Here is a 14,917-nt window from a genome sequence, read left to right on the forward strand (position 1 = left end):
TCAGAAGGAAAAAGTTGTTCACAAAAATCGATACACCAGCTTCAGCAGAAGCAACAGCAAAAGCAGCACTACTGATGAAAGTTTCTCCAAATCTGCCTCCTCGAAAAAGGTGATTTCTTAGGTACCGACGGCGGGGGTGACTTTGGTTGGGGTGAATCAAACAGTACTTGAAATCAGATTTATCTCGAAGATTCTTTTGTTGCAACTCAAAATGAGAATAAAACTGTAAACTAAAATGTATTTCAGAGATATTAGTTAGCTTAGCTTAGTTTAGTTGACCGTACTCTAGCCGAGCATAAAGCTCGCAATAATGTATTTCATAAATTATTATAATAACATTAACTTTTTTTGCTAATTAATCAGAAAGGGAAAAATAACAAACCAAATTTTGAATTTCAGTTCGAATTAAATCTAATCGCGGCAGACTATTATAACAAATCCAATAAATTTGCTATAATATTTATTTTTTCTAAAATGTTAAATCTATGTTCAATCAACTATTTCAATTTATTTAATTCGATATTTTGCTTTATGAAACGTTAAACAATGTATTCCAAACAGTTAACATAAGTTCAAATTTATTCATTTAAAATTTTAATTTCCAGCAATATTTTTTGTTGAATACCTATATCATCTATTGAAAAATGAAGCCTAACAATTTTTCATGTTGATTCCTTAAAAAGGGTAATTCAGCAGCCATTTTTTTTTAAAAAAGGTAACCCTAGAATGTTAAAGCCGTTTTTAATTGTTAGTCTTTCTTTGAAATCCTAAAATTTGTACTTTCAGGTAGACGCGAAAATTTTGAAAAATGTCAATATTGAAAATCGAATCAATAGTTGTTATTGTAAAATTTTCGTTTTTTTTATCTTTGCAAAAATAAAAATAGGCAACCAAAGTTAAAGGAAATGGTGAATTTTCCCAGCTCTTCGATTTTTTTCAGAGCTCAAGTAATATGGCAACTTTTTGATTAAAAACTAATATATTTTTTTTAGAAAAAATAACCTTCAAATTGCTATGCACAAAGGTAGATTTGGATGATTTTTGATGTTTTTTCAACACTCTCTAAATATCACTATTTCTCAACAAAAAAAAAACTTAGCTTGGCCAAGAACAATTTGACCATAGCAGCGATGAAAAAATCTTCATGAAAATAAAATCTTTGACGATCATCAAGCGAAAAAATAAATAAGAAGGAACATGGCTCGCCTCTCTTGCGCACGAAAAATCTATGAAAGAAACTCAAAAAATCATCATCTGGATTATCTGGATTCGTGTAATGTCACACGTCCAAAAATGACAGGTCACTGTAGATGAACAGTGTTTGTAAACAAAGCGAAATAAATCAATTTATGTGGCGCCAACAACGAAATTTGCAAAAAAAATCTTGTGCTGATTTTTTTAAACGATTTTTTTTCTTATGTGTGATTTTTTTCTGTGTGTTTCGCCTCCTTTCTCATAAACATTTGAAGCACAATAGCTTATAGGACCTTTAAAAAAAATCTCTAGACTCAAACAATTCGATAAAAACTAAAATCGAGTTTTTGTGATGATTAAATTTAATTAAAATATAAGCATTTTTTAGAGTCCAACCAGGGTTGCCACATACAATCATACAATTTTCAATATGAAAGAAGATGAAAAATAGAAATTTATTCAATAAATTGTAAAATTAAGATGGTTGATACAATTTTCGGCCTCAAAAAGGTTAAATTTACATTTTCAATAGTATAAATATTTACAAAAGTTTGCAATTTTTGATTGAAATCGTTCATTTTAATCAAAAAAATATTCAAAATTGGCAGAACATAAAAAATCTGGCAAAAACTGTCAAAATCTGGCACAGATCATGACTTATCTTTATTCTGGCTGACACTTGAAAAATCTGGCATTCCCAGATTTATCTGGCAACCTGGCAACCCTGAGTCCAACATCCTAAGGGAATAGAATTCCAAAAGTGCTCGGAAATCACATCGAAGTGTTAAATCCAAAAAGTTTGCAAAAATGGCGATTATAAAATATACAAAATTGCAATAAGATATTATACCAGATTTAACACAAAACTTATCTTCAGAAAAATACAACTAAAAGCACGAACAAAATATATGCACGATTCGATTATCCGAAGCTCTTTTAAAACACTTCGGAGAATTGAGCTGGATTGTAGTCCTGAGCTGAATCAACTTTGCCAAAGACACCAAATCGATCTGAAATTCCCTTCTCAAGGGGATATTTCATTACAGGATAAGGAAAAATTGTTTGCAAATTAGACAAAAAATGCAATTCAAAGTCGATTTGCGAAACGTAGAGAATTGCTGATTTATCAAACAAGCTTATAATGATCATTTAAATGTTCGCTTGTCCAAAGTCACCCCACCAAACGGTCCCCACACAATCTATCCATCCATCCCCCGAGCAGCAATCTAGTCGTAATCATCAGCTGAGCGAAAAACAAATGGTTAGCATAAATGCCATACAGCATAAAAGCAGCAGCAGCAGCATCAACTCGAAACAAAAGCAGCATGTCACCGAAAAGAAAAAGAAAACGACAACAACAACAGTGGAATTGAAGACGAGCAAACAACAGCAGCAGAAACAGCAACAAAACCATTGCACAAAGACCGTGATTCATGAACAGGCTCAAGCTGCCGGAGACAACAAGAACAAAAATGGCAGCAGCAAACCCCGGCGAAGCCGCCTCCACCGGGCTTGGCGCTGGGGCTGGAAACGGGCACGGCGGGCATTCCGGGCGGCCTGTTGCTGCTGTCAAGCGTCCTCGACCTCCTCCTCCTGCTGTTGCCGTCGCCGGAAGAGCTGTTTCCCTTACGTCAGAAGAAGCAACGCCGACTGTGATGAGGAGGACGACATTGACGGTGCCTTTGAGCGGTACAAACGTCAAATGGCGCAACTGTCCGGCGGTGGAATCGGTTCCACTTCCGGTGGGGATGCCGAGTACGACGAGTTGTCACCGTCCCAGCGGAACACAATCAAAAAGTTGCACGGCAAGAGCAAATTTTGGAACTGGAACGACAGCGTCCGCTCGACGTCGGATCGCTTTCTGGAGTGCCTCGAGCTGGACGACATTAGCTGCGGGGAGGCCAGCCTGCGGAAAAAGTTTACCGCGACGGTCGTGGCGCGGCGGAAACAGATTACGGCGTTCTATGGTGGGGGTCGCGAGGACGACCGGACGATACTGGACGAGATCGAGATAGGTTCGGTTGGTGGTGCGAGAAGGGGGAGAGGCACCTGTGGCATCCTTCTTCTGATCCCACTGCATGGCACGCTATGATGGCCGCCTGGGGGAGATTGCAAGCAAAAAGCACCACTATTTGCACACAAACACACACACGGCATGGGCGTTGCATGAATTGAGAGGAGAAATTGGCTTCATTTTGAAGCACTTTTCGTCTCCATCGAATACTTAAAATTTTAAGCAATTTACTCCTCTAGATTAACTTTTCGAACAAGTATCTTGGTTACAAAAACATCTGCAATGTACAAGTACTGTATTTTTCAGCCTTTTTAAATTTTGAAGTATTTAAGGATTGAATTTCTGATTAAAATACGCAAAACATGAGTTTTATTATTACTAAATTTTTGAAGTTTATATCCCTTACACTTGAAATTACAAATAACAGAATTTGGAGAGCATGGAGTCGCGCGATTACTCACCGTTTACAAAGAGCTTGGCGTCTCCATTTAAACAATTAAAAAACCAGCCTACTGCCCAGCATGACCTGGCCGGGTTGCTCTGAACATTCAAGTGGTCATAATTGGGAACAAATTGTTCACACTTTTCCTGCGTCTTGCAAGAGCCCTTCAAAACCCTCAAACAGCAAGTAGAAAATGAGAGAGAGTCTTGTTGACGCCCATGTGGCCACGGCAAACTAAAGCTAATGAAGGCCCGGTATGCATGGTGTGAAACGGTTTTTAAAATCAGCTTAAACATAAAGATTCTCGTCGTCGTCGTCGTCCTCTTGGAACCTGCTACCGTGAGTTAGTAGAGTTTGTAGAGGGGGTTGGGGTGGGGACAAAAACGCCGGGCAACATGTTAAGAAGCAATTTGTTGCTCGCCCCGTAAAAACTATACAGCGCCAACTGGTTATATATTGTTATGAGGTTATAAGCTGCTGGCGGATTAGTCGTCCTCTCCGTGCCGGGCCGTGGTCCCAAAAGGACGTCGTCGTCCCGGCCATCCTGGCACAGAAGAGCAGCTCTGGGGTGTGCGTTAAATTAAACAGTAGTGGAACAAAAGGACGGAACGGAACCGTTTTGTTCCGTGGACGACAAGATGAGCAAAAAGGATAATTTGAGCGGAAATTTATGACCCAACTGTCGTCGTCGTCGCCATCGTCCTTGAAGCGCCGGCCAGAGATTATGCGAACGCGGAGTTAATTTTCTGTGCAAACTCTTGCTCAGCCTGGCTGTTAAGAGCACGGTTCTGTCTACACTAAAAAGTTCGTTCTCGATTGTTATCGGTCCTGATTGAATGTATTAGAGAGACCCATACTTTGAAAAGAAGGCGGCCAAAGTTGGGCCATGAACGGGCACTCCTTGGGTTCCGCTCCCTGGGGGGGTAAGAAATAACCGGGGTTTGACCAGATTTCTCCATTATAATGAAAACATATGGGATTTTTATTAACCCCCAAGCTTCCCATGCGCCAGTGCCAACGCACATCGCGGGTTTGGTTTTCTAGCTTCGGTACGTGCCTGAACCCATTTATGTATTGGTATCTTGGTACATCGTACCAGCGCACCACGACACTCTCGGCTCGCCCCATCGGTTTTGTGTCTGGCACTCACCCATGGCATGAATCCAGCGTGCCGTGGTACGTGTCGTGGTATTGAACCCGTTTTGTACCGCCAGCGCGTACCACGACACGTACCTCGGCTCGTAACGAGTGAAGCACCTTGGCTCATATACCGAGTTCATGCCATGGGTGAGTGCCAGACACAAAACTGACGCGGCAAACCGAGAGTGTCGTGGTGCGCTGGTACGATGAACCAAAATACCCTCGGTTCGTGTGAGTCGGGTACGGGTGTAAACCGAACAAAGCAGGCGCAAAGCAAACCCGAGGTGCAAGCAAACCGCGTGTACCGCACGGTGCAGGGAAGCTTGTTAACCCCTTTTGCGGTCGGTGACGTCGGGGTCGGGGGAATAAATCCGATTCCGATGTTTTGCGGGAAATGGGATGGCGCGATTCTTTATCGGAGCTGATTTAGTTTTGATTTATGAGGATGCTGTCTAGCAGATATTTTTTTAAAGATTAAATGTTTTTTACGGTATTTTTTTTTAAGTTACAGGTAATTTCTGTTGTGATTTGAGGAAGATCTGGAGATATTAGTGACAATGAGGCAAATCTCTGAATCAATTTCTGAATGTTTTTTAAAGAATTTATTATCGATTAAGGCCGTTGCAAATATTTTTCAAAGTTTATGTCCCCCCCCCCCTTCAAAATCTGTCCGAAAAATCAGGGGGCAAAAAAATATTTTTCCAAAAAACTTCAAAATTTCCATGAAAATAGAAGTCTAATCAACTGAAAACAATCTAAAATGCATTTTTCTGCATTGATAATCATGTTTAGCATGTTTAGGCTTATTTAAAAATGTTTAGATTTTTTATGAAATTCCAATTTACAGCACCGCAAAAAAAATATTTTTCGCAAAAAATAAAATTTTCCTCAATACTTAGAAATTTTGGGAACTAATGATGGCAAAACAACTGGACAGGTATATAATGCATTTTAAAACACTTTTTTCATTGAAATGTTGAAACCATGGCACGTAATTTCAATTTTTATACTTTTTATTTTTGCCCCCTTCGACTTTGGTCGAGGAACATAAACTTAAAAAAATATTTGCAACGGCCTCATTGAAACAAAAAATTCAAATGTTTTTTAAGTCTTACCCAAACAGCCTGCCATTTTCTAGTGTCAATATCTCAGTAACTAATGGTTCTATATTCAATGACTTAAAATGAAATATTTGTAAAATTTTCTGATCTCCTCGGAAAAAATATTGCGTTATTGATTTTTTTACAACATTTTAAATGGGCCATATATTTAATATAACACCCTTATGAAAAGTCAGTCTTATTTTCGAAATTAAAAACAAAATTCGAAGAGACCAGAAAATTCCAGAAATGTTAAACTTTTTAACAGTAGTTGGCATTAGAAAATGGGAGAATGTTTGTGTGAGACTTAGAATACTTCAAATTTCCTGATTCTTTTTCTTATACCCGTTGTATCTCAGCAACCAAAAGTCAATTTTCAATGACTCTTTGGAAAAAATGTAGGTTATTTAAATTTTCTATACTTTTCGAAAAAAAAAATCGGATGGACACTGCACAGAAAAAAATAATGTAAATTTGGAAGCTGTAATTTTGGAAGGTTGAATATTACCACTTTTATGATGTAATTTTACCTCAATTTAGACTGAAAAAGTGACATTACATCAGAAAAGTGGTAAAATTACACATTTCCAGAGGTAAAATTACACCTTTTTTCTGACATAAAAGATGTACCCCTTCCCAGATGTAATATTACCATGATTTTTTTTTCTGTGTGGGCACTTTTCTTAAAAATCGAAAAAAAAACTTATTATTTTTAGTTAGAATCAAATTTCAAGTGGCTGTATCTCTAAACAGCGCACTTTATAAAAAAAAAACATTTTTGTTTGAAATTTTTTTTAAATGATATTTCTGTTATTTCCAGAAAAGCATAAAAATAGACATAAACTTTAAAAAATATTTGCAGCGGCCTAAAAAGATAGCAACATTTTTTGACCATACTTCTCTTTTGCTCAAAAGTTGTGAACATATTCTTTTCAAAAAAATTATTTACGGATTTTGTGAATTAATAAAAATCAGCCAATTAGAAATTTTCTTGTGCCAATTTATTTTTCTGTATAGCCTTTTTTCGTTTTCCGATTTTGGGGTTTTGTGCTCAAGTACGACCCCAAAAATGCTCTAAGGTGATTTGAAAATTTCAAATCCAAGATGGCGGTCAAATGGCGTCGATTGAATATTGAGAAAATTAATTTGGAAATTTACCAGATAATCAAATTTTGACTGAAATGAAGTCACAGAACTTTAATTTAATGTTAATGAGAATATAAAAAAAAAATTTTTGTCCATGATAAGATTTTCCAAAGTTCCTAAGAAACCTTCGGGTTTTTTTGCCCTTGTTACTCTCGATTTAGAAATTAAAAAAATAATATTTGAACAGGTCAGCAGTTTTCTCAAATGACATTGAACCTCGAACCATTAGTTTCTGAGAAACGCCATTTGAAAATTGAGTGTTGTTTGGGTGACACTTAAGGCTAGCACATATTATTCAAATTATCAATTATTTTATTGTTTTTGAAGAAATAGGACAGGGTTAAAAGCAAGGTAAAATAATGTTTCGTTTAGTACTTTTAATTTCGTGGATTCGCATAATTGAAATAAACATTTAATTTTCAAGCGAAACTTACTTTAAACATATGTGGAGAATTTCCCTTATCGGTTCAACAAGAGGAGCGTCAACGCTTCAGTTTTAAAAACATCAGATCATGATCAAAATTATCGTAATAACCTAAAATTTTGCACACATGTTTGCCTTCCTCACCTTACTGAGGAAAGGCTTTAAAATCACTTGAAAAATGAACTTTTTAATTAGACCTCCTAGACCTACCTTCATTTGTACATATCGACTCAGAATCACCAGCTGAGCAAATGTCTGTGTGTTTGGCTGTATGTAGACATGTGTACCGAATCAATGCCACTGGAATATCTCGTCACTGATTGAGCCAATTTTGGGTCTTGGGGTCTTGGGGTCCCAAAAGTCCCTATTGGAACTTATACGATTTAGTAAAGCACATCAAAAGTTATGCCTAAAAAACTGCTGCATGTAAATTGGGTCCTAAAATGAAGCTTAGATTGCTGATATTATTGTTTACAGCGATAAAGCTTATTTTTCTGAGTACAATGACCCTTTGTACGACCACAAAATGGATTTTTAAATCAATTTGGAAAAATTAACCTCGCGGTCCTTCTTGACAGAAAAGTTCCTACTTGACAGCTCGTTCCAAGGGGACCATAGTTGATCCATCGAAAAAATGTTGTCTTGTCAAAAAAAAAATTTTTGCATTTAAATGAAAAAAAATTATCACAAATGGTTTTTAATCGTGTTTTTTACCGTTGTACATAAAAATTTACATAGGGCTTTAGTACCCAATTTCACAATTTGCAAAAAAAGGTGGTTTTTGCATGGAAACCTGTCATATTATATATTTTTAGAAAGGTTCTGAAATGACCTTTCTTGTGGATTAAGAATTTTTAAGATCTCACTTATCTATATAAAATTACAAGCAATTTAAAAAATGCTCTGAATTTACATAACCTCAATCTATTTCCACACGGCGGTGTATGTACAATGTTGACAAAAAGTCTGTAGGAGTTCTGTTTTTTTTACTGATCACTTACTTTTATTAGGACGATTAGGACATCGTTGGTGCTGCGATCACGTTAGGGGCGTTGAGAGGAAGGCAACAACCACCTAAATGTGGATTAAGTAAAGTTTTTTAAATTGAATATTCAAATCATCTCCACTTGATCTCCACTTCACGACGACCTTTCTGGCAATGCTAATGGAATGCCTCACCTCTCTACGCAGAAGGAGATCGAAATGGCACGCGAGCAATTATTGCGCTCAATCGTCGTCATCATATCTACATTTAACTCTCGATCTTTCCACCAAAACGGAAGCAATCGCACCAATTATAAGCTAGAGCGCACACAACTCAACTCAGAACGCACCCCTTCTGAAGGTTTCCATTTTTAACGACTGAATCTAATTTGAGTCTCTTTTTTCTTCCATTCACAGAGGAAGCCTCGGGCACGCTCGAATCCGGCAGTTCTCCGGTGATCGACGCCGGTGACCGAAATGGAGCCACCGGAGGCAGCAACCAGGAACTGTCCACGGCGGCAGCGGCCGCTGTGAAAGGCGGATCTTCTGGCACCGGAACCGGTCCCCATCGGAGCGTGGCCACGAGTCCGATCGGATCGGTCGGCTCGGAACACTGGCCGTCGCAGTCCGACGAGGACATTGACCGGCTGGTGGCGCTGCACCAGAACCGCGCATCGCTCAGCTCCCTCGGACTGCGGTCCGACTCGATGGCCTCGGTTTACTCGGGGGCGGGCGAGGGCCGGTACGGTACTGTTACGGTTCGCGGACAGATCGAATTCGGTATGCAGTACAACTACAAGCAGAGCGCGCTGGAGATCCACGTGAAGCAGTGCCGGGACCTGGCCGCGGTCGACGCCAAGCGGAACCGGAGCGATCCGTACGTTAAGGTGGGTCTACTCTACAGTTTCTTAGAGATTGTTTTTTTCTAACAAGATTTTTTCAACAGGTTTACCTGCTGCCGGACAAGTCCAAGGGCGGCAAGCGCAAGACCAAAGTGAAGAAGCACACGCTCAATCCGGTGTTCGACGAGGTGCTGCGGTTCCACATCTCGCTGGCCGGGCTGCAGTCGCGCACGGTTTGGATGACGGTGTGGCACTCGGACATGTTCGGCCGGAACGACTTCCTCGGCGAGGTGATGATGGGCCTGCAGGACAAGATGTTTGACAATCCGGCGCCGCAGTGGTACCAGCTGCAGGAGAGGGTGAGTTGAAATCTACGCTTGATGCTCTACAATTATTCAAATTGATTCTTCCCGCAGAGTGAACCCTTCGAGGATCTGTCCGCGTACAAGGGCGACATCATCGTCGGGCTCAAGTACATCCCGCCAGAGTCGGACGGCGGAACACCGCAGCACCACGCGTCGTCCTCGTCCCACCACAACGGCTCCGGAAGCAGCGGAAGCGGTGGAGGTGGCCCAACGGGCACGCTCAACCTGCGCAAGTTCAGCACCCGATCGATCACGTCCACCTCGTCCAACTCGTCCGGCCAAAGCCGGGGCGCGCTGCACGTGCTCGTCAAGGAGGCCAAAAACCTGCAAGCGGTCAAGGCCAACGGAACCTGTGATGCATTTTGTAAGAGGTAAGTCGCGTGCCAAGTTCTGCAAAACCACAACCGCTGTAACCAAAATTTGCCCACCCAGCTACCTTCTGCCGGACAAGAACCGCAGCTCGAAGCAGAAAACGCCGGTCGTGAAGCGGTCCAACTCGCCCGTCTGGAACTACACCTTCATCTACGAGGACATCTCGCTGGCGGAGCTGTCCGAGCGGGGTCTCGAGCTGACCATCTGGGACCACGATCGGCTCGCGAGCAACGAGTTCCTCGGCGGCGTTCGCTTCTCGCTGGGGACGGGTAAGTTTGCATGCATGTGGCACGGCCCTTGAATGGAATTGGGTACATTTACCGTTTTGCAGTTTGGATATTTAGCAAAAAATTGTATATTCATTTCTAGTGGTTTCAATGTAAATAATTTTATTTTTTAAAGGTGAATGATGATAAATATGTATCAAAAATGATTTCGAAAGCGAATTTAAAATCGCCCAAAATCTTATTTTTTTTTTGAAATTTAAACAATTTTTAATCGACATATTCACAATAAACTTCTCATTTGGAATTATTAATAAAAACGATTTCAACAGATTTTTCTTTTCGTAGAATTTATTTGGCCCACAATTTAAATGGGGTACCTTCATCCAGTTCGATTAGAGCGCGTTGAGATTCTTGGAAAAAAATTAAAATATTCAAAAGTTGGAAATGTAAAAATAAAAAAAAACACAAATTCAAATATTCAAATATTGAAGAATTCAAAATTTTGCGAGCTGAGAAAAAAAAATTATAATATAAAAATCGAAAACTAAAAATTAAAAAAAAATAAATTAAATTCTTTTGTTCTAAATTTTATAAAATCTAAATTAAAAAAAATAAACTCTAAATTTCAAAATCCCTAAATTCTTAATTTCTTAATAAATTGAATTCTTAAATTACTACATTCTGAAATTATTTAAAAAAAAATTATTGTTATTGCCGCCAGATAATCAAACATTTTTGGAGTCGTATTTTAGGTTAGAAACAAATTCCTTGATTATTGATTTTGTTTAAATCATAATTTCTTAAAAAACTCAGTTGTAGCATAATTATATATATTTGATTTTTTGATGTTATGAACTTTTTTTTTTTAATTTTTGAATTTATATGAGCAATTCTCGCTGAAACCGTCCCACTAGATGCACATGTTCTCAAATCGTGACGGCAATGTTCTCATTCGATTCAGCGCACCAAAAAACCATAAAAACAACCTTCGAACCAATGAAAATGTCAGCCGTTAGCCACCTGTAAATAGAAACTTGTTTTGAACAATGGATTTTTCGAAAAATGCCTAATTTGAAGAAATGATATCTCCCAAAATACATTACAAACATCAAAACTTATATATCGTTGGAAAGGTAATCGCGAGGGCTTTCTATCGGACTTTGATAAACATTTGAAAAATTATTTTTTCAAGGGTAAATTTAAGGGTTTTTGGGAAACTTACTCTTAATTTTTAATTTTGACCGTGTTCGCAACCACTTATCATTACGCAGCCATTTTCATTCGAAAGATTGGACGATTTTGCATAAAATCAACTTGAGAAAAGTAGTGTAATGAAATAGTTTTCGTATAGTTATTAGCGGATGAAAGAAATTGGTAAAATTTCAGTTAAAAATAACCAAAGCTCAGACTTCAGAAATGAGGCTTATTTACAGGCATAACAAAGCAGGATTGTATTTGAGCCGAATAAATAGTCATCTGAGGCAAATCTGGACATATAGGATGAATAGGGACAGCTATTTCAACTATGCTTTCACTCATTAGATCATATTTTTAATTTGTTTATGTAAAAGCATACAAAAACAAACAAGTTTCTAAATTTGAAGCTTTTAAGTACTCTGAAAACTAATGTCCTTACTTAGACTGTAGTCTCGATTCGCCACATTTCACTGAAGTAATATTTTATGTACAGAATTTGAGTTTCAGGAAGGTCTGCTTTATTTGTATATCCTCAATCGTACACATAAAAGTGCCAAGTTGAAATCAATATTTTTTGATCAAGTTAAAATTTGGTGGGGCTGTTGATACCATCAAAACTAGCAAGAAACTCGATTTTTGTTCAAATCAAACTACGCCCTTTTATTTGACACCACCCCAAAGTTTCGCTTTTTTTTTGCAAACAATGTTAAAAACCTTCATTTTCAAACTGCTATATCTTTAAAACCGCAAGTAGTACAAAGTCGAGCAAGAAATTCACTAGAAAGATAATTTTACGTAGAATTTATAGGTGTAGTCTGGTTTTCAATTAAAACTATTTTCAGTGTATTTATGTTGCGCAAGTGAAAACTTGATACAAAGTTTTCCATATTTATAGCAATTAAAATTAAAGTTGAATGAATCCCAACATATTTTTTTTTTAAATAGAGAAGAGCGGGGCAAAGGTATGCACCTAGTGTCAATCATTCTGTCACCGACCATACAATATTTTTGATTCGATGTATATACAAAATGGTACCCCTATCACTTGCCTTCAAAACGTAGTACCTAGGTACTACGATTTACCTCAAATCGCTTTTATGTCGAGAACTAGGCAATTACCACAAAAAAATTAAGTGCGTAGCTTTGCACCGTATGTGGGGCAAAGGGATTTTTATTTTTTTTTTTTGTTTTTAAAGTTAATTTTCCATACAGTTTTCAATTGGGAGTTGTTATTCACCCCAAATAATAATAAATTTATCGTAAATTGACATGTGTCAAATAAAAGGGCGTAGTTTGATTTGAACAAAAATCGAGTTTCTTGCTAGTTTTGATGGTATCAACAGCCCCACCAAATTTTAACTTGATCAAAAAATATTGATTTCAACTTGGCACTTTTATGTGTACGATTGAGGATATACAAATAAAGCAGACCTTCCTGAAACTCAAATTCTGTACATAAAATATTACTTCAGTGAAATGTGGCGAATCGAGACTACAGTCTAAGTAAGGACATTAGTTTTCAGAGTACTTAAAAGCTTCAAATTTAGAAACTTGTTTGTTTTTGTATGCTTTTACATAAACAAATTAAAAATATGATCTAATGAGTGAAAGCATAGTTGAAATAGCTGTCCCTATTCATCCTATATGTCCAGATTTGCCTCAGATGACTATTTATTCGGCTCAAATACAATCCTGCTTTGTTATGCCTGTAAATAAGCCTCATTTCTGAAGTCTGAGCTTTGGTTATTTTTAACTGAAATTTTACCAATTTCTTTCATCCGCTAATAACTATACGAAAACTATTTCATTACACTACTTTTCTCAAGTTGATTTTATGCAAAATCGTCCAATCTTTCGAATGAAAATGGCTGCGTAATGATAAGTGGTTGCGAACACGGTCAAAATTAAAAATTAAGAGTAAGTTTCCCAAAAACCCTTAAATTTACCCTTGAAAAAATAATTTTTCAAATGTTTATCAAAGTCCGATAGAAAGCCCTCGCGATTACCTTTCCAACGATATATAAGTTTTTGATGTTTGGTAATGTATTTTGGGAGATATCATTTCTTCAAATTAGGGCATTTTTTCGAAAAAATCCATTGTTCAAAACAAGTTTCTATTTACAGGTGGCTAACGGCTGACATTTTCATTGGTTCGAAGGTTGTTTTTATGGTTTTTTGGTGCGCTGAATCGAATGAGAACATTGCCGTCACGATTTGAGAACATGTGCATCTAGTGGGACGGTTTCAGCGAGAATTGCTCATATTTCATTTTTGAATTTATATTTCAACTTAAGATTTTTTTATTTATTTTTTAATTTTATTTTCAAATTTTGAAGTTTTAAATTTGTTAAACATTTTTCGTATTTTCCAAGCTTTGATTTTTTTTTATTTTGATTTTTTTTTAATTTGTATGTATTTGTTATTTCAAGCGTGAAAAATTAAGTTTATTTTTATTTCTCAATTTTAACTAAATTTAGGAATTTCTATTTCATAATTTTAAAGATTTTTGAATTTTTCTGCCAGACAATTCAATGACATTTGTTAGGCTTTTCCCCCTTTGAAAATCTGCTTAGATTCTGCGTTTTGATATTCTGTATTATAAGGCAATTCAGAATTTCACAAAAGTATTATTTTTGACATTAAAAATCTTACTAATAGTTCCCGAGGCATCGCGAGTTGAAAATTGAGTGCAAATTAGATTATACTGAGAATAACTCTATTTTCACAAAATGATAACTTCAAAAGGCAACAAATTAAAATTCCTGGGAATTTTCCAAGCTCTTCCAAAAAATGGTAGTTGTTTGATTATTCTTTATAATAATTTTAAATTGCATAAACATGAAAAAAATGTAAAAAAATACCTTCAAATCTTGAAATGTGCAAAATATTGATTTCGGTCATTAAATTTTAAATCTGAAATAATATAAATATATAAATAGTTATATCATAAATTATAAAATGTAAAATAAACATTAAGGATTTTTTTTCGTGTACCAGGTTTTTTTTCTGAAAAATCCTTATCATAACCTATAACTTTGCAGAATACACCAAATCGATCAGAAAATTCGTTCCACATGCTGCAAAGAAAAATCGATTCACGATAACCTAAAGAATTCGTCTTGAAAATAAGGCTTTGTTGAGTATTGAAAAGTTTTTTTTTCTCAGTTTTTTAATCATCACCATAGACCATAAAGATCTCACGATTCTAAACGGCAGAGATGGAATAATCGCAAAAAAAAAATCGCCTGCGAACTTTCTTCACCCGCGAAAGAGAGAGGAGACAAATCACGCAAAAGAAAATCGCTTCCGAAATTCTCCAAGAAAATCAATCGATCTTTCGTGCGCGAGAGAGGAGAGCAATGCAAAAAATTAAACTTTAATTAATTGTTTAATGATTATTAGTATATTTCATCAATAGTTTATGATGAGTAATATCTGGATATCAAATACAGTAGTTGTTCGGTAACTGG

General features: G+C 36.9%; 1 protein-coding gene across 7 annotated transcripts in view; it reads left to right on the forward strand.

The window, feature by feature from the left end:
- Window positions 1-14,917, forward strand: part of LOC6032095 — a 148,510-nt gene that overhangs the window by 118,891 nt on the left and 14,702 nt on the right. The window contains exons 9-12 of one of the 7 annotated variants that reach the window (XM_038250273.1): window positions 8,862-9,331; window positions 9,391-9,645; window positions 9,703-10,022; window positions 10,084-10,292. The exons of the other annotated variants lie outside the window; for them this stretch is intronic. Of the exons in view, the coding sequence (XP_038106201.1) occupies window positions 8,862-9,331; window positions 9,391-9,645; window positions 9,703-10,022; window positions 10,084-10,292 (1,254 nt within the window). The remainder of the gene's footprint in view (window positions 1-8,861; window positions 9,332-9,390; window positions 9,646-9,702; window positions 10,023-10,083; window positions 10,293-14,917) is intronic. 7 annotated transcript variants of the gene reach the window in all.

This window comes from Culex quinquefasciatus, chromosome 1 (genome assembly GCF_015732765.1).
Source record: "Culex quinquefasciatus strain JHB chromosome 1, VPISU_Cqui_1.0_pri_paternal, whole genome shotgun sequence".
Taxonomy (NCBI): Eukaryota; Metazoa; Arthropoda; class Insecta; order Diptera; family Culicidae; genus Culex; species Culex quinquefasciatus.